The 25,588-nt window shown below is 44.5% G+C and overlaps 1 protein-coding gene across 6 annotated transcripts in view; it reads left to right on the top strand.

Annotated features, from left to right (window-relative positions):
- The window catches only part of PRDM16 (PR/SET domain 16), a 428,828-nt gene that overhangs the window by 156,185 nt on the left and 247,055 nt on the right, over nt 1-25,588 (top strand). For all 6 annotated transcript variants that reach the window (XM_060276169.1, XM_060276171.1, XM_060276167.1 and 3 more), the window contains one exon: nt 16,182-16,531. In XM_060276169.1, the coding sequence (XP_060132152.1) occupies nt 16,205-16,531 (327 nt within the window). In that variant the 5' untranslated portion in view covers nt 16,182-16,204. The remainder of the gene's footprint in view (nt 1-16,181; nt 16,532-25,588) is intronic.

Below are 25,588 nucleotides of genomic sequence, written 5' to 3'. Positions count from 1 at the left end.
GGCGGCAGAGTAGGTAGGAGATGAATTAGGAGAATATAAATGGGATTTTTTTTGCAAATAACTGTGAGCTTCGGGAAATGCCTCCCTTGCAAATGTATTTTGGTGTCAAAGCGATGCGATAATTTGGGCCCCGAAACTCCCGCTGAACCTAATGTCAGGGATGAAGCGAGTTAGCCATGAGTGAAACTATCAAACACTGTGTGTGTGTGTGTGTGTGTGTGTGTGTGTGTGTGTGTGTGGAATTGTAAGTTTGGAACGAGCAGGGGTGGGTGGTTGATCTGGGAAGGGGGAAAAATCTGTCCCACATTGTTAGGTTAAAATGCATCCCTTCCCTCTTGTAAAAGAGTTCTGCTTTTGACATCCACCTCACGGCTCAGCCCTCTGTCCAGCATTTATCCTCCAGCTCCCCTTTTATTCTGCCCTGCCTCTGGCTGCTGGGGTCCGTTTTCATATCTCCGCTAACTCCCCTTCTCTCACCCAGTGCCAGGGGGTATGTTTGTGCAGGGCCCTCTAGGAGATATAAGTTGCTATCGATTATTTTTAATATTTAGCATGTTTGTGAACATGCCTTAGCCCCCTCTCCAGCCCACCCTATTAATCTACTATGTTAATAGCGCCAAGACTCCTGCTCTGGACCCCGGGGAACCGCAAGTGAGAAGAATGACAATGAGGCAATGACAACAGAGGCAATGCCTGCGCTTGGCAGGGATGCGAATTCCCAATGCAGGCTCTCTTTGGGGAGACTTTCAAATTCTTTATTCTTCTTCTTTTTCCCCTGGAGTTTTGAGGGCCAGGATTCAAAGGCATACTTTACACTATCTGCCATTTTTTCTTTCTTTCTTCTTTCTTTAGAAGGCCAAAGGGGAGACAAATCTAATTTGCTCAGCATCTTTCATATAATATTTCGAAAGCCTTCACATTCCATCCCTTTGGGAATATTTTCCAAGTTTTAGCTAGGTTGCATCTCTCCCCCCCCCTTTCCTGGCTCCAACCCCCCCCCCCGGTTTCTTTCTCTTTTCTTTCCCATTTCTATTATTTTCGTACATTTCCACCTGAAAGAACTTCTCGCTGAACTGGAAACTTTGTCCATGCTTTTATCAAAGCTGACATGGCAGCATTTCCAAAGAAAATAGCACAATTTCTCTGTGTCTTTTCTTCCTTCTCCTCTTCATATGTGTATGCTTCCCCCCACCCCACCCCCCAAAAAAACCCAGTGCGGTTTCTGAACCTTTTTTTGTGTTTCCTCCAAATTGCTAATGAACGTTTCTATGAGAAAGCTCCAGAATTTATTACGTAGCGTCCATTTTCATCATGGTGTAAGGGTTGGATGAGGGCGAGTTCCCACTTCAGACATTTCTCTCTGCTTATCTGTCTTCAGCCACTGTTCAGAAGTCAGTCATTTTGGCAGTTCACTATAGTGGCCCTTTGCTAGTGAGGCTATGCGCATTGTATGTGCGTGTACTGTTTGTGGGACGGTGAAATCGGACAATTTCTTAATGTCTCATATCTCTAATCTTAAGTTCCCTACATTTCCACATCAGTTTGTTACTGTTGTTGTTGTTGTTGTTGTTGTTGTTATGAAAATTCACCAGCATTTTAGTCCAAATCCCCCTTGATAGCTACATTCTCGCAAAGCAATCTCCCCTAACATAATGCATGTTGGTATGTTACTTTCAAGAATACATGCCTTGTTACGCAAGCTATTCCCTGACATATGCATTTTTTGTACACATCATTTGGTTGGACAATTGCATAGCGGAATTCAGAAAAGTGCGAATTTTGAAGGATCGTTGTGTTTTAGTTCACGTATTGTGTTGCAAAGCAGGAATTAGGTAGGTTCATATTTAAATGAGAAGCGAATCGACTTTCTTCCCCATTGTGGGCATCTACATCTGCCAATATATGTGCCTGTGTCCTTGTAGCAATTTTAACAAATACAGTAACATAGTTTTATATTTTCCTTCCTCAAAAAGAAGCAGGAGATTCAGTCTTTAAGAGAAGGTGATATTCTGGGGGGTGGGGTGGGGATTCCCCTACATTTATTTCAGACCTGCAATCTAAACCTGAGCTGCGATTTCCCAGGAAAATAATTTACTGAGGAGCATCTCTTAGACTTTTTTCTGAACTAGCAACATTTTTTCCCCCCATATGATATGAGCTGAAATTTCTCAGAAGGGAATTTTCTGACAGTTTTGTTTTGACACGTATAATCCATGACGCTGCTTGAATTTATATAGGTATTATAATAATTCAATTTTCATTTTTGAAAAATCTGGTGAGGAGAAATTATAATATGCACTGCATCCGACTGTTCAACCTCCTGGCATGCAGTATTTGAACAGAACAAGAGCCTAGGGGCTGGATCAGGCCAAAGGCACATCGAGCTCAGCATCCTGTTCTCACAGTAGCCAACCAGATGCCTCTGATGAGATCAGGGATGGATTAATCTGTCAGTTTTGGTTTCTCTCCGTTTCTCATTTCCATAGCTGCCAAGTTTTCCCTTTTCTCGCGAGGAAGCCTATTCAGCATAATGGAAAATCCCTGAAAAAAAGGGATAACTTGGCAGCTATGCATTTCCCCAATCATTTATTTAATTCAGTTATTTATATACTGCTTAGCACCCAAATTTTCTAAGCAGTGTTACATTAAGTTGAGGTCTATATATTTCCGCATCGGAGTGCAATATTTTTTTTTAAAAAAAGAAATCCTCCTGAAAATTCACCAGCATTTTAGTACATAATATACAAATTTGCTTTTGCAAAGCAATTTTCTCTAATGTGATGCATTTTTTCCACATGCATTGTAACATTGCATTAATTTACATGCACACTAGGATATTCATCTCCCCCCTCCCGAAGTCCAGATTTCGAAGGATAGCTGTGTTTTTGGTTTACACCGCTTTTTCAGGAAGCGTGAATTAAGTAGGTTTTGCCTGTAAATGTGATAGGAAATGAATTTCTCCCCCCCCCTCCCTGGTTAGGAAGCCGATGACCAGCACTTGAGTGCAACAGCAGCTGATGTTCAGAGACATCTTGAGCATTACGGTGTCCAGGTGGGAAACTGAACAGGGCTCCCATGCCTTTAATAATTGTGCCGAATAGCAACTTTATAGCAGGATAACAGGACACCCTACCTACAGCAGCCATTTAGACTGCCATTCTTGCCCTCATATATCAATTAGGGGAGGGGGGGGGGCTGAAGTAGAAAGACGATGGATTACCCACTGCTTAGGACACTTCTGGTGTAACTCCACGAACGTGGTGATCTAGAAGAAAGTTCTCCTGAGTCTGAATGCATTTGTTTCCATGTAAGCAGAGAACGGCAGCCTTGCATGCCCGCTTGGAAGACAGTCCTGTTGAACGCAGGGATGTTTACTTCCAGGGAAGTAGAACTGTGGTCCAAGAATAAAAATGCAAATTGATCTTTTAATAATCTCAGAGCCCCCGGGAAAATTGCTCTGTACTCGAAGCATCCAAACTGGCTATATTTTAAAAAGCAACCCATCCGTCTATCCAATAGAAGGCATGCATCCTAATTTATGTTGTTGTTGCTGTTTACTAATCAACTTGCAGTGCTCCTTGATTTCCCGCAGTAATAGTCGCACACACACATTTTCCCTTCTTCTTGAGTAGTAAAGCAAATAGCTTGTAATTCCCTTCAGCTGAAATCCCAGTGGACTTCACCTGGAGGACTCCACCTGTCCATGTTTACTCAGAATCAAAGCAAAAATAAATAAAGAACAGAATGCTATGTTGTGCCAATCCTAACCATGCTTCCACCAAACTAAATTCCACTGCGTTCAGTGGGGCTCGCATGTGTGCCTGTGTGCGTACGATTGCAGCATATTTGTCCTGTTAATACTTTTGCCAAACTGCATTCAGATCCAAGGTTTTATCGGAGCCTGTTATCATGATTAAATGATCTAAATTAAGGGCACTTCTAGACAACTTATTTATTGAGCATTTATCCTGATCTGTTTACAGGGCGATTAGACGACATTGGCTCTTTGATTAGCATTAATTCTGTTTGTTTTCCACACTCTACCACCACTTTTCTTATTACAAAAAAAAGCCTCATCTCTTGGGAAAGTGGGTTTGCTGCACGGCACTATAATTGCACAAACTGAATTTGGCGGCAAGTGATTGAATCCTATCTGAAAATAGCAACAGTCTGGAGTCCCCCTAAATGTCCTCAGTGTTATTTTCCAGAATCAGGTGGGTGGGGAGAGAGAGAGAGAGTTAAGCTGAATTTCCAATCCTATTGGGTTTTGACACATCTTGCATGTCTACGACCTGAATATCGAGAGAAGGTTAAGCAAGTGAAAAGGTAATGCTTAGCTCTGGACAGCAGCCTCTGGTTAATGATTCTAATAAGACTTCTGTGCGGAAATATATTTTATGCCTGGCTGAACTCAACTTTCACAAGAAATATAATACTGGCATTTAGAAGAGAAGTATTTGGACACTTTCCCCGCTGCTTTTACTAGGGGAAAATGTGCATTTAAAAACACTTTGAAATATTGTTACAGGCTTTAGTCTCCATTCCACCAGCAGAAATCCTTTTAATAAAAGAAAATACCTTAATTTAATCTTTAGAAAGTGAAGGCACGCGGAGCCTCCCCTCCCCTTGCTTCTCTAAGTCCTTCTCTCTCTCTCTCTCTCTCTCTCTCTCTCTCTCTCTCTCTCTCTCTCTCTCTCTCTCTCTCTTTCTCTCTCTCTCTCTCTCTTTTAAATCCATACGACCCACTTTTACGTAATGTTGTGGAGAAATTTTATAAATGGATTTCAGAGTAAATAAACTTTTCTTCTGCAGATTTTATTTTCCTTGTGGTCTTGTGTGTTCAAAACCCTTTCTTGAGGTAATTTGGTTCTAAGCCAGGGGATGGTGGAATCTGAACAAAGTTTAGGAGTTTGTGTTTTATTTTTATTTATTTATTTATTTTTTAAAAATAATGTTTTTCATTTTAGTTTCTGATGCCATTCTGGTTTCAATTCACTTTCATTTCACTTGCCTTCCTTTGGATTTTATCTTCCTTCCCCCATGGATTTCAAGGGAGACCCATCCTGCTTACTTCGGCCTGTAGCTCTGGCTATTTCTGTCCAATTGACATGAAATTGGTAGACATTCTGTTACTTCAACAGTGCATCAGACCAGCCAAATTCCCACATGCACTCCAGCTCTCGCCATTGGCCAACTCTCCGCCCCTGCTTTTATTTTGCTGTTACACTCGGGTGCTTCTTGAGAGCAGTGAAAGCGGGACTGTTCAATAAAATGGGGCACTTGCTCCACCAACCTTAGTCTGCCCTGAGCCAGACCTCACTGGCCTGCCTTCCTGTTTATCATTAGTCCTAGGGCTGGGGAGGTCTGTGGCTCAATGATCAAGCACGATATATATATATATATATCGTGACCCCATGGATCAGAGGACACCAGGCACTCCTGTCTTGCACTGCCTCCCGCAGCTTGGTCAAACACATGTTGGTAGCTTCGAGAACGCTGTCCAGCCATCTTGTCCTCTGTCGTCCCCTTCTCCTTGTGCCCTCCATCTTTCCCAGCATCAGGGTCTTTTCCAGGGAGTCTTCTCTTCTCATGAGGTGGTCATAGTATTGGAGCCTCAGCTTCAGGATCTGTCCTTCCAGTGAGCATTCAGGGCTGATTTCCTTCAGAATGGATAGGTTTGATCTTCTTGCAGTCCATGGGATTCCCAAGAGTCTCCTCCAGCACCATAATTCAAAAGCATCAATTCTTTGGCGATCAGCCTTCTTTATGGTCCAGCTCTCACTTCCATACATCACTACTTGGAAAACCATAGCTTTAACTATACGGACCTTTGTTGGCAAGGTGATGTCTCTGCTTTTTAAGATGTTGTCTAGGTTTGTCATTGCGCTCTCTCTCTCTCTCTCTCTCTCTCTCTATATATATATATATACCCATACATCATACATTGTTTCTCTGAAAATAAGCTATACCCATAATATAAGCCATAGCAGGATTTCTAAACATGTGCGCAATATAAGCCATACCCCGAAAATAAGACATAGTGATAGGCGCAGTCCTGGAGGGCGCCAAGGAAGAGGCTAGGCTGGACACATAATAATAAGAAAAAGACATCCCTTGAAAATAAGCCACCGTGTGTGTGTGTGTGTGTGTGTGTGTGTGTGTGTGTGTGTGTATGTATGTGTGTGTGTGTGTGTGTGTGTGTGTGTGTATATATATATATATATATATATATATATATATATATATATAACATTTTCAAAATAACCTTCAAATCAAGTACATTATTACGTAACTTGACTTCCCACCCTCACCTCCACAGCGTTCTTATTCCAACATTTTCTACTGCGTTGTATCTTTACCTATTGCAAAAAAAAAAAAAATTGCAATAATTTTCTCATTTTTCTTCCACTGCTTTTATCTTGAATCCTGCCCGCTTTTTCATTTGGCTATAATTAATAATAATAATAATAATAATAATAATAATAATAATATAGTTCACAAAAGCCTCCATTCTTCCATAAAATATATCCATCATTCTGATCTCATAACTTCACTGTCAGTTTTGCCATTTCTGCATAGTCCATTGCTTTCAGAAGCCACTCTTCCTTCACTGACACCTTCTCTTCTTTCTGTTTCTGTGCATGTAACGTTCTACTTGCTGTTGTCGTATACAATCAAGCACCCTCATTTAAGCCCCAGAACAACCCTGTGAGGTAGGTGAGGCTCAGAGGCTGGGACTGGCCCAAGGTTACCCCATGGCATTCAAAAGCAAGATAGATACCCAAAGATGTAAAAATAATAATCAGATAAATGATTCAGAGTTTGTGGAATCATTAATTCTGGCATAACGAACATGGATTGCAGAATAAGGAATTTCTCATTGCAGAATTTTGGCTTCCTTTGTTCAGATTTTCTTACTTAAGCAGCATGCTCACAGCACCGCCTACAGCTGCATGTAGTTTCTTCTAGAGAGAAGCGGAAAGCTGGCTCAGTTTGGATGTTAATGGGATGCGACCTAATTTTCACTTTCCGAAGCTGTTCTTGAACTGAAACACAGCTATCCCTGGAAAGTCACATTTCTCTGGACTTTGCAGCACAGTTTTCTGATCAAGTGATGTGTGCAAGAAGAAAATGCATGTGTATTGGTGGAAAGGGTGTGTAAACGTGCCAACGTGCATTCACGAAAATGCATACAGAAATGAATTATACTTGGGGGGGGGGGAAGTGTGTGTATTATGGAAAATACAGGCTAAAATGCTGGGAAATTTTCACAAGGACTTTGAACAACAATTAGATGCAGGAATGCAGAGAGCTGAACTTAAGATTGGAAAAATGAGAAAGTGAAAAATAAGCCACGCTGAAATTGATAGATTTGACCAAGTCTCTGGTCTTCCCTTAAGTCTATTCCCCAAATATGTTCTCTTTATGGTTCTGTGTGGCACTGAACCAGGTTTCCCTCCCTGCCTGGAAGCATTTTGGAGTGATTGCTTAGACAGAAGCAGCGGCCTGCTGCAACCCTATGCTCCACTTGGAAACCAAGAACAGGACACAATTCACTATTCCCCCCACTGTTTTGCAAAAGGTGTGAAATGTTCCGTGCTTCTTCTTTTTTCCTGGTGTGCTCAGCCCTCATCCAAAATGATTTGTGTCCAAGCGAGAGAGAAGTCTATGACCCCTGACTTTGGGTTTCTTCCATTAAGTTACAAAGGAAAGAATTTACATCCCTGAAAGCCGTAAAAAAATATCCAGTGCTTCTCCTAGATCAGCGGTCCACCTGAATATTGCTTAGGGTCTTGGTGGACTTTTGTAACAATTGTAATTTGCTTTGATAAATGCTGTAGTTTTTCCTTCTGCTGTGGTTTTTCCTTTCTCTGCACTGACCTCTGTTACAGGAGAAATGCCACGGTCAGAATTGTAAGGGTTAGACATAAAAGAAGAAGAAGCTTTTTGAGATTTCTCAATCATGTGCAACTTCTCAGCTTTCAGAAGCAACATTATTATTAATACTTGCATAGATAGATAGATAGACAGACTAGATAGATAGATAGATGATAGATAGATAGATATCAATGATGATGCCGATGTCGCTATCATAAATGTTGCTAGCAGCTGTCCAATTGGGCTGTTAACTTTCAGTTCAAATATATGGAGCGGGGAGCATGATGGGTAAAAGATGGCAACCCTTCAGCAATGTTGAGTTGAATTGCCTTTGGGGTGGGTGCAGATGAGTGAAACTCACTGCCTCTGTTATGTACTGTTTCTTTTCAGATGTTCACTTCCTTAGTCCAAAATGTTACACTTTGTCTTTCATAAACAAGAACCAGAAATCCTTTTCCCTGCCTTTACAGGCTGTCTGTACTCCCCACACCTTCTCTCTATCTCCCTCCCTCCCTCCGTATGATTCCTAAGCCAACAACCCCCACCGCCCGGGAATCCTCTTCCTGCCTGTCAGAGTTGCGGAGCCCAAAGAGTTGGTTGCTACTTTATGCCCAAGAAAAAATGCCCCGTTTTCCTTTCCCTTTCCCCCATGCCCCCCTTTTCTTTCCCTCTTCTTTCTTTCTTTCTTTCTTTCTTTCTTTCTTTCTTTCTTTCTTTCTTTCTTTCTTTCTTTCTTGTGAACATCCAGTTCTCCAGCTGTCTGCCAAATCTGCGCCTTGGAGGGCTGCCATGTGTCAGGCAAAACGCATAATGTGACGGAATTTCACAAAACTGCTACAGGCCAGATCCTAAGCTGTCGGTGGCATGACCCCAAAATGCAATCATCCACAGTCATCATACTTAGCCTTTAGTGAAAAGCATCATCATTATTTAATTTATATGCCACTTAACATGCCGAAAAGGGCTTCTTGTGTTTTATGAGTATAAAAATCAATTATCAAATATCCACACGTAATTAAAATTCATTGTGCTAAAGCATGGCATTGGGCTCCTACAGACTGCTGCTGCTTCTGCATTCTGTAACATGTCACTGTTGCAAGCAATGGGGCATTTGTGGTGGATTTATACTGGACCGTCCACATGTCAATCCACTCTACGAGTTGCTCTGTGAGCGCTGCTCCAGTGTCCCTGCATTATTGCCACCTGGAGCAGCACTCTTGCACCACAAGTGGGATAAAAAGCAAACAAACGCCAGAACGTTTGCAGCATGAAAAGTTGCAGGATTTCAACAGAAAGTTATAGGACATGCACTGATAGGAAACGAAGCGGCATGTCCGCCGCAAGACTTTTCTTGACACTGTCAGTATTGAAAGTGGAATTGCTTATAACTGCCCCCAAACCATCATGAGCAAAACTCATCGTAGATACAAAGTGAAAATGATTTCTGGAGGGCCCTTCGTTTAAGTGACCCACTCCTGAGTGGGGACCTTCCTGAGAATAAGAACATAATAAGAGTCTGCTGAATCAGGTCAATGGCCCATCTAGTCCAACATCTTCTACTCATAGTGGCCAATGAGTACCGCTCACTTCTCATTGTTACTGATACTGATACTGGCTCTCTCTCTTGGCTGAATTTGCAATGCTATCCAGAGGTCGAGAGCAAAGGAAAGGTGGAGGGCAGGACCCAGGCCTTCCATTAAGCAGAGTGAAATGATGGATCATAGAATCATAGAGTTGGAAGAGACTACAAGGGCCATCCAGTCCAACCCCCTGCCAAGCAGGAAACACCATCAAAGCATTCATGACATATGCCTGTCAAGCCTCTGCTTAAAGACCTCCAAAGAAGGAGACTCCACCACACTCCTTGGTAGCAAATTCCACTGCCGAACAGCTCTTACTATCAGGAAGTTCTTCCTAATGTTTAGGTGAAATCTTCTTTCTTGTAGCTTGAATCCATTGCTCTGTGTCTGCTTCTCTGGAGCAGTAGAAAACAACCTTTCTCCCTCCTCTATATGACATCCTTTTATATATTTGAACATGGCTATCCAGGCTAAACATACCCAGCTCCCTAAGCCGTTCCTCATAAGGCATAGTTTCCAGGCCTTTGACCATTTTGGTTGCCCTCCTCTGGACACGTTCCAGCTTGTGAGTATCCTTCTTGAACTGTGGATGCGGGTATGAAGTAAGGGCAACGGTTCCCCTCTGCTGGAGGACGGATCTGTGAGTGCCAAGTAGCCATTTATTTGCACCTCTCAGATACCTTGCTGGTTTAAGAGCATCTGAAAATCCCTGTTGGATCAGGCCAGTGGCCCATCTAGTCCAGCATCCTGTCCTCACAGTGACCAACTATATGCCTTTGGGAAGCCCATGAGCAGGACTTGAGTGGAACAGCAACTCTCCCTGCCTGCAATTCCAAGCAACCGGGATACTGCCTCCAACAGCAGAGCTGGACGAAAGGCATCATTATAACCATTGATAGCCTTATTCTCAGTGAATTTGCCCAATCTTTTTTTTGAAGCCATCCAAGTTGGTGACCATTGCTACATCCGGTAGGAGGGAAATCCACATGTGAAGAAGTGCTTCCTTTTGTCTGCTGTTTGTCTCTTGCTATTCAGGTTCGTTGTATTGAGTCCTAGTATTCTCCCTATCAAATCTCTCTACACCAGGCATCCCCAAACTGCAGCCCTCCAGATGTTTTGGCCTACAACTCCCATGATCCCTAGCTAACAGACCCAGTGGTCAGGGAAGATGGGAATTGTAGTCCAAAACAACTGGAGGGCCAAAGTCTGGGGATGCCTGCTCTACACCATGCATCATTTTACACACCTCAACAAGCAGAGGCTTCAGGTGTGATGGAGGATGCCATCCTGTTACCAATGTTTGGACCAGACTGGTCCTGCACATGCTATAGGGGTAGTGTTGCCCTCTCCTCAGGCCACAAAGTGTATTGGGCTCACCCTGGAGGCAACAGAGCAGAGAAGGAAGAGCAGAGCCAAGAGGCTTTGGAGGGTGGCAGTGGGGAAGGCACCTAGCTCAGTGGTAGAGAACCTGATTTGCACGCAGAAGGTCCCAAATTCAAGGTAGGACTGGGACTATTCATGACCTAAAACCCAGGAGCATCTAGGCCAGGCACCACCAAATTGCAGCCCTCCAGATGTTTTGGCCTACAACTCCCATGATCCTAGCTAAGAGGACCAGTGGTCAGGGATGATGGGAATTGTAGTCCAAAACAACTGGAGGGCCGAAGTTTGGGGGTGCCTGATCTAGGCAGTAGTGAGCTAGATAGACCAATGGTCTGACTTGGTATAAGGCAGAGACCTCTATTTCCCTGACAGGGTGTGGACATCAGCAGACGCCAGATGCCAACCCCTGATTCCAACTCTGAAAGCAGATTACACTTGGGGGAGGAGTTGACACCACACGAAATGTTAAGGTCAGAGAAGCAGGTGGAGCTGTTGGTTTTTGTCATTGCTGTAGAGGTTTGGTTTTGAGAAGTGATATTTCTCAAGCAGGTTGCTGCACAACGCTCTAGGCCCACTTAAGTACAGAGGGAAGAGTGACGAAAAGAACCTGCGGTATTGCTCAGGAGCCGGGAAGCTTGTCATGTCAAGTTCCCCTTTGATGGTCTCACTCTGCTCTTAAACTCAGCCTTCCCTCCTCAGCCTGGTTGGAATCCCTGTTTCATAAGTGCAAAGGGGGCTAATCACAGAGTGGGAAATAATTTGACTTGCTAATACCCAGAGGAGAAACATTTACTGCAACCACAAGTATTTTCAGGATTATGGTGTATAATGCTTCTGAAAGGCTTGTTTCTGGGGGCATGTTTGCGTAAGCAAGATTGCCCTCTCCCCCCTCCCTCTTGCTCTCTTTCTCTTTTTCTCTCTCGCTGAAGGAAACGTTCATAAGCGATAGATGCATTTGCCCCGGAATGCACACAACAAAAAAAATCCTCCTTCCTATCCCTTTAGTGATCCAAAGCAATGATTTTCAGAATAAGCGTTTATGAGGCCTCAAAAGAAAAGGAGGGGAATATTTCTTAGAGGCCAGAGGCCCCGTTTTGAGAATATAAAAGGGATGAAAGATTCATTCCTTAAAAGTCGAGCCCTGCTGTTATAACTGCTCTGCTCCTATTCGGCAGCACAAAAAATGCCTTTCCACGCTGAAGTGAAAACTGCAATTTCGGTCGGGTGCTATTTCCCTCCCTCCCCTTCCCCGATTACATCAGAGGTCAGCCATTAATATTCTCGCTAGGAGTCCCGCACATTGCTCCAGAGTCCACAATGAGGCAGTTGTTGGATTGTTATTCTGGGGAGGGGGGTGCGGGGAGCGAGGAGGGAAATATGGCACAAAGAAGGCAGGGAGCCAGCAGATGATGGCTGAGCTGGGGAAAGGTAAATTTGTTCTCCCCACCCCACCCCACCCCACCCCCCAAAAAAATGAGAAAGGGGAGAGAGAAAAACCACAACCCAGCCAATTGCCACATATGAAAGGGTTTTATTTATTTATTTAAAAGCTTAACATATACTATTGGTCCGGGTCTCGTAGCCCTACCTGTACCTTTCTACATTGCCAGGCTCATTGGGCAACATGCTATCTCAGAGCCATAGCTCAGTGGTACAGCGTGCACTTTTTGCATGCAGAAGATATCAGGTTCAATTCCTGGCCACATCTCCGCCTAGGGCAGCTCTCGGAATGCTTTGAAAGCCAATCCCTCTTCCTAGGGGATTCTAGGAGTTGTAGTTCTGTGAAGGAGAACAGGAGTCTCCTGATGTCTCTCAGCGCCCTTAACAAACTACAGTTCCCAGGATTCTTCTACCACCGTTCAAAGTGGCATCAGGGTGCTTTAAACGTATCGTGCAGGTTGGAGCCACTGTCTTGAGTAGCAGAAATGGCCTGTCCGTGTCAAGACAGGGGTAGAGGTAGGCGATGGAGTTCTTGTGGTTTGCATCCAACGTTAGTCCTATAACAGACACGGGTCCGTTAATTCCAGTAGGTTTGCTCCGTGCAAAACTTAGTTGCAGACAACCCAGCATCTTCGAGAATCCGACAGAATGCAGAAATCTAGCTAGAGACATTTAGCTGTTTCCACTGTATTATTATTTTTAACTTTTCTTCAGAAGCTCATCGAACAGATTGCTCTACTCCCCCCCCCCCTTTCTGTGCCTTTTAGCAAAACAAACAAACAAGCAAGCGAAAGAGCAGAAAGGGGATGTAACGGGTGACTGCGGAATTACAGCCTTCCTTTGCAACCCGGTTTTAAGTGTCGCAATTTGCAGCCTGCTAAAATAATCACACTAATTTCCTAATTGCTCTTGGGGCTGGGCGGAGGGAGAACAACTTTGCTAGATTAAGGGTATTTAGCCTGTGTGTGTGTGTGTGTGTGTGTGTGTGTGTGTGTGTGTGTGTGTGTTTTAAAAAAGTAACAACAGAGGACACAGGGCACGGTTCATTCCTGTATGGTGCTGAGCATCTTCCATCTGTGCTACAGTTCCCTTGCAACCGAGAGTGCCCTGCTCCCTCCCAACCGGACGGATTGTTGGTTCCTTGATGTGGTCACTTACTCTGACTAATTCAGCTAATTGCTCTCCCTTGCAATTTTACGTTTGTTCTGCATATGTCCTATCTGAGTGTTTTCTGGGGGTGTTTTCTCTCCCCCCCCCTGCTCCCAAACGACATAGAACTTTAGTGCACGAGGGAAACAGCTGCGGCTCTTTGCTGCTTTTGTGAGCGGAAGGCACAAATCAGTGGAAGAAGAAATAAAAGACACCCCTACCCACTTGTAGGCTCATAATTACTCTTCTGAATGCTCCTAAATTAAATAAGTGTTTTAGCCACATGACTTTTAAAGGTTTGGGTCTTTTTGTTTTCTCTGCAGAGAATAGATCTGAAATAGTTCCTGAAGGGCTCTGTTTGTAAGCGGATTATGAATCTATTTTTCTGCAACCATTAAACCGAGCAGCACATTTCCACCACCCTGCCGTAAGCCAGGATTCAATCACAGGCAAACCTTCTTCCTGATGTGAAGGTTTTGGGGTTTTTTTAATCGAGTAATATGTACACTGCAGTGGAGAGAAGAGTTTTACTTCAGTCGTATATCTAGCTAGCTAGCTCCCAGTTTCTTTTTGGCAAATTCCTATCCATCAGCTTATTAACCCAACCTGCTGTATTGCATGAAATGAGATTCGTGGTCAGAAACTCAATATTCATTGAACTCAGTACCTTTCAATGACTGTTCTGCAGCCCAGGTCCTTTACCAAACCTTTGACTTACCTACTCAGTTTCTACGTTAGCAGTTGAGCCGCCACATTCAGGACTAGTTGCAACTTCTGGGTTAACCTCAAGGGCAGTCCCACACAGAGCGCATTGCAGTAATGCTTGCAAAAATGCATATACCAGGGTAAAGTGTGTACATAAATACATATGTTGGTGAAGATAACATACCAGAATGCATTATATTAGTGCAAATTGCTTTGTGAAACTGTGTATATTTGGCAAAAAAATTGCTACCTACCTATCTGTATTTTCACACTAGAATTCCAATGAATTTTCACAAGGACTTTTCATTAAAAAAAACCCCACCCACACTGATATGGAGATGTGGAGAAATGAGCTTATAATTAGAAAGAAAAGTAACTGAGATACACTAAAATGGAAATGTTCACCTATCCCTACATCTGAGTACAGTTGTGCATAGGCTGGGGACGCTGTTGTGTTCAAGGAGAAACTGTTCTCTATGGCTTGCCAAGCAGGGCATCAAAGTGAGAGGCATGGTTTCAAGGGCAGGTTGGCTGCTCACCTCCTTTTGAGTAACTCACTGAACCAGATCCAGACATGGATTTTGAATGGCATCTGTGGCCAAGCCTGAACTGCGGGTGGCATGGTTATACTACAGGAACATGGTGGGACTATAAGATTGTTGGGGGGGGGGATGGAGAGAGAGAGGGAGGCACAACAACTTTCCTGAATAAAGGAATATGTGCTGCTTGGGAGTCAGGAATTGCCCTTGCTTACAAAAAGGAAACATGGCCTTACATAGTCAGTTCATTCAGATGCACACATCTTGGCCTGCGAAGGTGATACAGGCATGGCTTTTGTTTTGCTGAAATGCATAGAAAAATAAGAGGGAAATAGTAAATCTAGCACTCTGTCCCCATGTGTTCCTTGCTCAAATTCATCCCTAGCCTTACCCTTATTCTCAGATCCTTGGTCTATCCAGCTTAGTACTGTCTACACTGACTGGCGGAGGCTCTCCAGGGTTTCAGGAAGGGGACATTTCCATCCTTACTTGGAGATGCTGGGACCTTCCACAAGCAAATCTTGGCCCTTTCTATCTCTTTCAATGATATCAGTGGTTGATACATAGCTGCCAAGTTCTCCCTTTTTTTAAGGGAAATTCCCTTATGCTGAATAGGCTTCCTTGCGAGAAAAGGGAAAACTTGGCAGCTATGGGTTGATAGAGTTAACAGAATCTTCAACTAGCATTTTTAAATCATTATTTAGTGAATTTATATACAGTGGTACCTCGCAAGACGAATGCCCTGCAAGACGAATTTTTCACAAGACAAATGCGTCTTGCGATCTGATGGTGACTCGCAAGACGAATTCGTTTTGCGAAAAAATTCGTCTTGCCAATTGCGGTTTCCCATAGGAATGCATTGAAATTTAATTAATGCATTCCTATGGGCAAAAAAAGAAAAGAAAATTCAATGTATTCCTATGGGAAACCGTGATTCGCAAGACGAATTTTTCGCAAAACGAATGGACTTGCGGAACAAATTAAATTCGTCTTGTGATGCACCACTGTACCGCCCTATACCCTCAGATCTCAGGGCAGTTCACATGATAAAATATAAAAGCACAAAATACATAACACAGAGTTGCCATTTTTCAAAAAGTAAAAAACCAGGACGCCCCAAAATTTGTTGAGCTTTTTTTAAAGGAAGATCCCCAAGTTTTCAATTGACTTGCCTAAGATCCAGGGCAAAGCTCCACCTTTTGGAAACCCCCCCCCCAGATGTCAATTGAAATCCTGGTCATGTCCTGGGAAATACGGGCGTATGGAGGCCCTAAAATAACAATAACACACACCTCACAACACATTATAAAAGGGCATAAGAAGCAGTATTCTCTGCTGGGCAGCAGCAGTCCTTATGAAGCCTGTCAGGTCCTCCCCTGTTTCCACAGAGGCCTGTTTCTGAGGCTGATCTTGGTACCCAGGGAGTGCTTGAATGTTCTCTTTCCCCAAGAGAAGAGGATCTCACCGCTTACCCTTTTCTCCTTCTTTGTGTGTGTGTGTTTTCAAGGTGACAACGAGATTGTGAACAACATGTACGAAACCGAGGCAGACCTCCTAGCAGGCGAGAGCGGGGAGGAAGAGACCGAGGACAGCATCATGTCCCCCATCCCCGTGGGGCCGCCATCCCCTTTCCCCGCCGGAGAGGACTTCAACCCCAAGGAAGGCTCTCCGTACGAAGCTCCCGTCTACATCCCCGATGACATTCCAATCCCACCCGACTTTGAGCTGAGGGAGTCTTCCATTCCAGGGGCAGGGCTGGGCATCTGGACCAAAAAGAAGATTGAAATTGGGGAAAGATTCGGGCCTTACATGACCTTTCCAAGGACGACGTTGAAAGAAGCAAACTTTGGATGGGAGGTAAGAAGGCTTTTGATCAATACGATGGTGATTGGTTTGGCTTTGGAGGAAGGTGCAGTCTTTGCTGTTGGATGGCCTCCAGGACTGGGAAGAAGAGTGGCTTTCTTGATTTCATGTCTTTGTGGATATTCTTCTTTTTATTGTGCAATGATTATTTATTGATATGAATGATTTGGTTTCAGTCCCACAAACACAATTTCTGGAAGTTCCATAGCCATTCATTATAGGGTCCACGGCCTCATAAGATTGAAAGCTGGAGAGAAATGGCTTTTTCTTTTTTTAAAGGGCTTTGTGGGAAATTTAAAGTGGCAGGTGTTCAGCACTGATAGGAATGCTGGTTTAAAAGGAGGGTCCAGGATAAGTGGTCAGGGATTGGGTTTGCTGGCATTTGGGGGGGGGAAGCAAATGTCCACTTGCTAGCATCAGACCCTTGAGAACCTCCCCCCCCCTTATTTGTTTATTGTTTTGCACCTCTATCCCACCATTTTGCCTAGGTGTCTACGTGTATTCTGCCCCTCCCCATCACAACAACCCTGTGAGGTACTGTTAAGCAGAGGGACTGTGTGACTGGCCCATGGTTACCCTAGTGAGCTTCATGGCTGGGCAGGGATTTAAACCCAAGTCCCCCAGCTGACATTCTGACAACTCTGTACCATGATAGCAGGAGGGCTGAGAAACTCTTGCAAAGGAAGACAGGTTTTCTCTGTTTTCCAGGTGCATAGAATCTGAATATACTTGGAACAAAATGTGTAGGTGTCTTCAAAACATTGCATAGAATGCTGTGCACACAGACCCAGTTACATGTTCAGTTTCTGACAACAAAGCTTTTAAAACCTGCTTTTGCAAACGGTATTCATATAGTTATTGAACTCCCTGCTAAATATCTCTAGCCGATGTGAGAAGTCCTGCCCCCCCTCTCCCCACAAAATATAAACAGGATGGGCAATTTTCTCTTAACTTCGACAGGAAAACAGGGACTAGAAAAGCAGCTCACTTTCTAGGAACATTTTTGAGAGCTCCTGTTTTTTTTTTTTTTTGGTCAGGCAATAAATGGAACTGCTGGCGTTTTTGCTTCCTGTCCTGGGTGAGAGTCAAGGCAAACACGTGATGTAGCTGCTTGACAGGTTGCAATTGCTTCCCACTAAACCTGTCGGAAAGGCGCTGCTGGTTTTAGGAACTTCTTCTCTCAACAGGCAGGGAAGCCGTCCAAAAGCAAAACTGACTGGGACCTGTGTTAACCTAAAAAAAAAACCCCCAAAAAACCCCACACAGCAAGGCTTTTTAAAGCAGGAGACTTTTGTCACCAAGCTGAGACCTCCGTATCCTGGCCATTCTGCATGTATAAGTACATTCTTTCTTTCTTTTTAAGATAATTTTTATTAAATTTTCCAAATATACAAATCCCCCCAAAAATAAAAATAAAAATTTTTTTTTTACATTTCATCTTATATTCACCCATCTCAGTTCATTTTGCTCTGCCGAGCTGTGACTTCCCTCCCTCCCATCATTCGGTTTTCTTTCCCACTCTTTATCTCTCAGTTCCTTTTAGTCCATCTAGTTAAAACCAATTCGTAGGATTTCCTTCAGTCCTGCAAGTGTCTTTAAACTTCTACAGTTCTTCTCCATATAGTCAACGAATTTACTCCATTCCTTTTGGAATTTTGTCTCTCCCTGGTTTCGGATCCTGCATTTCGGATTATGCTAACTCTGCATAATCAATCACTTTCGTCTGCCACTCCTTGATCGTCGGTATCTCTTGTACAATAGTTTCCATTTTGGGGGTAATAAAGCCCTAGCCGCGGTTGTAGCGTACATAAATAGTCTCTGATCTCCTTTTGTTATTTCCTCTCCCATCAGTCCCAATAGAAAAGCTTCAGGTTTTTTGGGACAGGTATACCTGGATAAGTACATTCTTAGCTAGATATGGGAAGCTACCACTTTCTCATCCCCCAAAAACCCTCTGTTGGGCTGCTTCATAGAAAACACTTTTTAAAGCAAAGGTAGGAAACCTGCAGCCAACTAGATGTTATTGGACTCTAACCCCCATCAGCCCTGGCCAGCATGACTGATGACCAGGGATGATGGGAATTGTAGTCCAGCAACATCTGTAGGGCCACAGCTTCACCACCACCCCATTTTAAAACACTCTTGCAGCCCAGTTCCTCCTGACCCCCTGTCTTCCCCATAGGGGGGGGCTGTACAGTGGTGCCTCAACTTACGAATTTAATCCGTTCCGAAGGCACCTTCGTAGGTCGAAAAATTCGTAAGTCGAAAAGCGCCATTGGAAACACGATTTCCCATAGGAATGCATCGGAAACGGAAAAATTCGTAAGTCGAAAAAACCCTATCTAAAACCGCCGCGGTTTCCATTCGGATGTCGAGAAATTCGTAAGTGTGCGGCCATTTGCACCATTCGTAAGTTGAAAAATTTGGTTGTTGAGTCGTTCGTAAGTCGAGATACCACTGTACTTCAGAGAGGGAGAGAAGGAAGAGGGAACAGAGCACCATTCAGCTCCTGCATCTCCTGGGCTGCATGGAGCTGTCCTTTGCAGGTGGAGATTGTGAGGCCGGTAGATCCCTGGATAGAAACATTTGTGAATATGGAGTGCAAGTTGTGGTTCGAGTCTCTGCAAGCTCAACAGGTGACCTGTGCCTACCTTGGATGAGGCCACCTCTGCATCGAGCATGGATGCTCACATTTTTGAGCACCTCTGTTTTGAATAGTGATTCCATATATCCACGGAAGGCTGGTCCATTAGAACACAGCAGCAACTGCCCCAGCAATGCCAGTCTGCTCTCAGCCAGGTCCTCTCATCTCATGTGAAAGGTTAGAATCCACATGATCTGCCATGGAGGGCTTGCAAACTTGCATGGGCTGGGAGAAAGCAATGGTTCTGTCCATCATTGGCTCTGGTTCGCCCTACTGTTGAGCTCCCTGCCTTCCACCCTATCAGTCCCAGCAAGCACCAGCCACCATTGCATGTATCTACCGCTGACTGTCATTGGTGATGTCCATGTATATAGTACTTGATCTGCAAGGATAGACATCTTCCTGGTTGGCACTTGTGGTGGTTCCGTTCACCTGCAAGGGTAAATAACCTTCCTAGCAATCACCGGATGCTGCTCTTCTCCTAATCTGAGTGTTGTTAAAAGTATCTGGTTAGGAACCAGATCCTCGCCCAACCTTCCTTCCTCTTACATGTGTGACTTTCCGTGTTCTTAGGCTGGCATTCCTGCTGCCATTGTACATCCCCACTCCCTCCTCCCTTGTGCTCCAAAGGTGTTTGGAGGGTGGAGGATTTCCTCTTCTCAAGGCAAAAGTGTGATGCTTTCCATGGGGACAGATTCCAGAAGAGCGGCCTTGTTAGCGAGGTGCCGGTGGAAAAGGCATTGAGAGCTGTGGCATGTAAAAGATCTCGCTGATTTACTGTAGAGCCAAGTGTCAGATGCATGAAGTGGCAAGGGTTTTTCACATCCTGAATGTGATGCATAAACAGTTTACTTTGGACACTTCCAGAGGCATCTGGCTGTGGCATGGCCCCAGTCTCATGCCTGGAAAAAGGACGGGGCTGCCAAGTCTAAGGCTCCTGTGCCACTGGCTGAGGAATTCATGGAGGGGAGAAAGAAGGCAGAGAAAAGCATTTCTTCCTGTTTGATAAGACTATAACTCAGGGACATCCAGTGAAGCTGGGCATTGGAAGGTTCAGGACAGGCATAAAACTGCAGAATTTTGCATAGTGAAGCTATTGTCACAAAAGGTTGTGACAGACACCACCTTGGGCGGGTTTGAAAGCACAATTTCCGAGCACAATTCAAAGTGTTGGTACTGACCTTTAAAGTCCTAAATGGCCTCGGTCCTGTATACCTGAAGGAGCGTCTTCACCCCTATCGTTCAGCCCAGACACTGAGATCCAGCACCGAGGGCCTTCTGGCGGTTCCCTCATTGCAAGAAGTGAGGTTACAGGGAACCAGGCAGAAGCCTTCTCGGTAGTGGCACCCGCCCTGTGGAACGCCCTCCGAGAAGATGTCAAGGCAGTAAGCAACTATTTTACTTTTAAAAGACAACTGAAGGCGGCCCTGTTTAGGGAAGTTTTTAATGTTTGATGTTGTATTGTTTTTAATATTCGGTTGGAAGCCGCCCAGAGTGGCTGGTGAAACCCAGCCAGGTGGGCTGGGTATAAATAATAAATTATTATTATTAGACAAATGCCTGGAGGATAAAGCTATCAATGGCTACCAGCCATGATTGGTGTGTTAAACCACCACTATCAGAGGCAGTATTCCTCTGAAGGCCCGTTGCTGGGAATCACAGGTGAGGAGAGAGCATTTCATTTATTTCATATTTATTTCATAAAATTAATATACCAAGACAACCGCAAAGTGGTTTGCAAAAAGGGTAAAACCACGTATCAGTGGGGAAAAGTTTGAAAGCGCAATTTAAAACATTACAACTGCTGCGCGCTCCAGTCCTGCTGTCAGGCTTCCCATAATGGGCATCTGGTTGGCCACTGTGAGAAAAGGCTGGTGGACTAGATGGGCTTCTAACCTGATGCAGCTGCAAGGCTCTCCTTACGTTCTTATCTACTTGTGAATTGGAGTAGGTTTGTGATAATCAACCTGGGACCAGGAGCTTTGGAATGCGAGACAGGACCCCAACAGGTGAGTTCCCCTAAGGCCAAGTCACCTGAAGGTTAAATACTTCCTGCTCTGCTCTGCTTGCCCAGCGGCGAAGGGAGAGGTTAGGAGAAGAAGCGCTTGCATTCAAGCTGGGGATGAGGAGCCGCCTTTAAGGGCTCACACTCTTCAGGTGTGTGTGAGAGAGAAAGCCTTTGTTGGTGCAAGTCGCTCACCTGGAGCTTTCCATAGTCCTGCAGCCCCTTACCCACTGCATCACTGCATGGATGGATCAGAACATGGGATGCTGAACTGGGTGGATGTTTGTTCAAGCAAAGCAAATGTCCCATCATTTCATGCTGAATCCTTCCCACCCTGATATACAAAACCATGCAGGTTTAATTCAGCAACAAATCAGCGCCTTACCCATTCTCCACTACTGCCACTTATTACTTAATCGAATACTCGACTCAAATGGAAATCCATTCAGTGGTTGTTGGGCCTTCAGTTCCCACCATTTATGAGCATGGGCCATGCTGGCTGGGGCTGGTGGGAGCTGAAGTCTGAGAGGGCCACAGGCTTCCCATCAGTCATTTAATCAGATGACAGGTTCCACTAGCCAAATTTGAGTTCGTATCCAACATAATCCTACTCAGAGTGAGCCTGTTGAAATTAATAGGCATGGTTAACTTAGGTCCATTCATTCTAGTCAGTTTCCTCTAAGTAGAACTTAGATGCCTGCAATCTCTGGAATTCTGCACACCATCCCTAACCTTCCCACCATCTGTCAATGAATCAGGACTTCTACTCAGGTTGCCCAAGAAGAACCAATCACACGCAACGCAGCCACCCCACACATGTGAATGGATTATTGAATGGAGGAATAAGTATGGTTAACCTATCAAAACTACCTCCTCCCACTCCCCCCCCCCCAAAAAAATGGTTGGGGTGGGGAGAGGATCCTTTGCCAAATCTCTCAACAGCTTTCCACTGCATTTAACAAAGGTGCCTCAGAAGATCTTCCTGCCCTGGGATACTTCAACCGTGAATCTCATAACTTTCGGAATGTTTGATTAGCACCACCTTATGGAGTTGCTTGCAGAAACATCCTCCTTCCCAGCCTCCTCTTTTTTTTCAGCCTTGGAAATATCAAGCCATTCCAAGGAGGGTGTGGACCCGAAGGCAGGCCTGGATTTGCACACATTAAAATATACATTTTATGAGCTCAACGGAAACACCTTGTGGAATGAAGGAAAACATTCCTTAAGGAGCACAGCACGTCAGTTGTGGGGTGGGGTGGGGGAGTGCTGGTTGGCCGCTAAACAGAGGCAACTTCTGAAGGGCGCATATACAACCCCTTTAGAGACTTACTGTAGCTTTAGTCCAGCTTTCCCCTTTGGTAGACTAAATCACCCATCATCCCCAGCCAGCATTGGCAGCGGTCAGGGACCATAGGAGTCATAGTCCAACAACATTTGGGGATTCGAGGCTGGGAAAAGATGCTCTAGGCTGCTTATTGTTCAGAGGGTTTCATGTGGAATCAGATACCCGGTGCATTTTTTAAAAAATTAAAAGAATCCTTCTCCCTAAAACTCCTGGCTGTCACTCAATTTGGGATGGAGAATTTCTCAACCTCATGGTTCTAAAGCAGAGGTGGGTAGCCACCCCCCCCCGCCCTGGGGTAGAGGCTGATCTGTCTCCCCAAGCAATTTTTCTGCCCCCATCTTCACAAGACCCCATTGATTTTGGGGGTAGTAGAAAGAAAAATAAATAAATAAGCATTGGCGTTGCCCTTCTAGAGCTGACCAGAGAGGAGGTTGGGGACAAAACTAGAATGAGTTGGCTCTGCCTATCGTTGGCTCTGCTCAACCTCTCTGCTGTTTTGCCTTGCCAGTCCCAGTGGGTAACAGCAACTGCTGTGATCACCCCTTCCTCAACTAATCCTCACGGATCAGCTGAGGAGGCAGACACTGCTCACCTGTGCATACCTGTGTACGTGTATACTGCGTTTCTGGCCTACTGTTCGATCTGGCCTCTTTTGCTCGTTCTCTGGTCCTGCCCAATTGCTCTCTAGTCCCGAATCCTAGTTCCCAGCCTTCTGACTTCGTCTCCAGACTGCTTCCCACGGCCCAGCCCTGGCAGATACTTCTAAATATGTAAATCATTAAATTGTCCCTGATGGATGTTGAGGCAATAAATAGTATCCATTGTGTACATGCATTTCTGACATCCCTGGGTTGGATCCAGGCTAGGTTAGCCTGGTCTTCAAAACAAATGGAACTTCAGTCATGACTAATTTGTCCTCCTCGTTTCAGTGGGACCTAAATTAGTCCTTACTCAGCCCTCTAATTCCACCAGTAAGCATAATTGAATATACACATAAAGCTTAAAAAAAAGAATGGTTTTCAATGGTACATTCCAAAGTTCCAAGAAAATAACAGCAGCAATGTGGTGTTGTATCCAACACTACTCCTACTCAGAGTAGACACATTAAAATTAATGGGCCTGTCTATTTAGGTTCCATTTATTTCAATGGGTCTAGGCTGAGTAGGACTAACTTTGGATACAACATTTGAGGGTTGTTGTTTTTTAATGGAGAGAGACCATAATTTATTAGGGTAACACATATTCCACATGTAGAGGGTCCCATGTTTAGGGCTTGATACCTCTGGTTGAAAGGACAAGACAGCAGGTGGAGTGCAAGTCTCTTCTCCATCTGATACCCTGGATAGCTGCTGCCAGTTATAACAGAACAGGAGTAGCTAATGTGCCCTCCAGATGTTGCTAGACTCCAACTCCCTTTGCTCCAAGCCTCCATCATCTGGAGGAAACTATGCTGCCTGTCTCTGGAACAGACAGCACTGGGCACTGTCTGACTGTTTTGCCTTCATTGCCAAGCTGGTGGGCATCTGAAAGCATATGGTGGCCACTGTGGAAAAGAAGTGGTTGGACTAGGTAAGGAGTGGGGAACTGCAAACTCAGGACCAAATGTATCCCACCAGGTCTATCTATATCAGGCATGGCCAAACTTCGCCCTTTAGCTGCTTTGGGACTACAACTCCCATCATCCCTAGCTAACAGGACCAGTGGTTGGGGGTGATGGGAATTGTAGTCCCAAAACAGCTGGAGGGCCAAGTTTGGCCATGCCTGATCTATATGGTCCTCAGGATTGTCGCCAGGTCACACTCCTCATTGGTCCTCCTTTGCAGCTTGAGTGTTTTTGCTAAGTGGTCCCTGGACTCGACTCCCTTGCTTGCCTGGCTAGAGGATATAGAGATGTGTGCTTGTTGAAAACTAGCCTATAAAGGTCACATTCACATTTGTTTCTCTGTTCACTCTTGCCTCTGGCCACACCCACCATAGGCATGCGACCTTCCCCACTCCCTGCCACAAGGTAGCCCAGAAGGGAATGTGGACTTTGGGTTGAAAAAGATCCCTTGCAAGTGAGGCTGAGCTTCGGTCATAATACGGCTGAGCTCTTTCTGGGCTCTTGGGCTGACTTAGCAGGTTGTCCACAATAAGCATATATCAACATGATCCAATGAAGCACAGCTATGCCCCATTGATTTCAATGGAAAAAGTTAGTTACAATTCTGTTTGCTTAATGGGTAAGGTCATATTGTATAAGGTTCTCAACCCATTCCCTCTTTGGGACAGCTGCCATAGCAAATATATGTGGTTTTGTGTCAAGGTTGCAAAATCCTGGATGTTTTAGATTCCCTAAATTGCTCTTAATTCTTGGAAGTTCCATGCAAGCTAACAAGAGCCTATATTACTTCTCCATAACCTTGCAGCAAACTTTTGTCCTTTTCTTCTTCTGATAAAAGGTCTTTGTTTATTTTCACATACTCGGCAATGCTTCATATCTCCTTTCTTTCCTGAACGCGAGAATCGGTACAGACCCTTTCTCTTATCTGTCATAAATGTTGTTGACTTTCCAACGCTATTAATTTTTATTTTTCGCAGTGGACGTGAGAAAACGCACACTTTCCTAGGAGCACCTCACATTTCTTCAAAGCTCCTTTGTTTCTTCGGCTACTACAGAAAGCGACAAATCCCTGTCTCCTAATGCAAACAATTCTCAGCTACAGGATCCCCCCAAAATCCATTGGACTTCAGATAGCTATCAGTTTCTTTATTTGTTCCATCTTCCATTCTCGATCATTACTGGGGTCTCCACCAAACCTTTACCAATTTTGTTCACTGTTTCAACAATATGTGGTGTTTGTTTGCTAATGCTGCTGCTTGAATTAAGAATCACTTAGGACAGCACAACCTATCAGGGACCACATACCGAACAGGCTGATGTCACAACACAATACCTGGCAGGACAACAGTAAATATAACCAAATGGATTGAAATGATGCTGTCACTGAGGGCAGTGTTTGGAACAAATGTGCGCATGTTCTTCGCACAGTCTTGCACATGTTCATTCAGACATTC

This window comes from Zootoca vivipara, chromosome 6 (genome assembly GCF_963506605.1).
Source record: "Zootoca vivipara chromosome 6, rZooViv1.1, whole genome shotgun sequence".
In the NCBI taxonomy this organism is placed as follows: Eukaryota; Metazoa; Chordata; class Lepidosauria; order Squamata; family Lacertidae; genus Zootoca; species Zootoca vivipara.
Note: the sequence above shows the minus strand (reverse complement) of the source record. Positions and strands in the feature narration are given on the sequence as shown.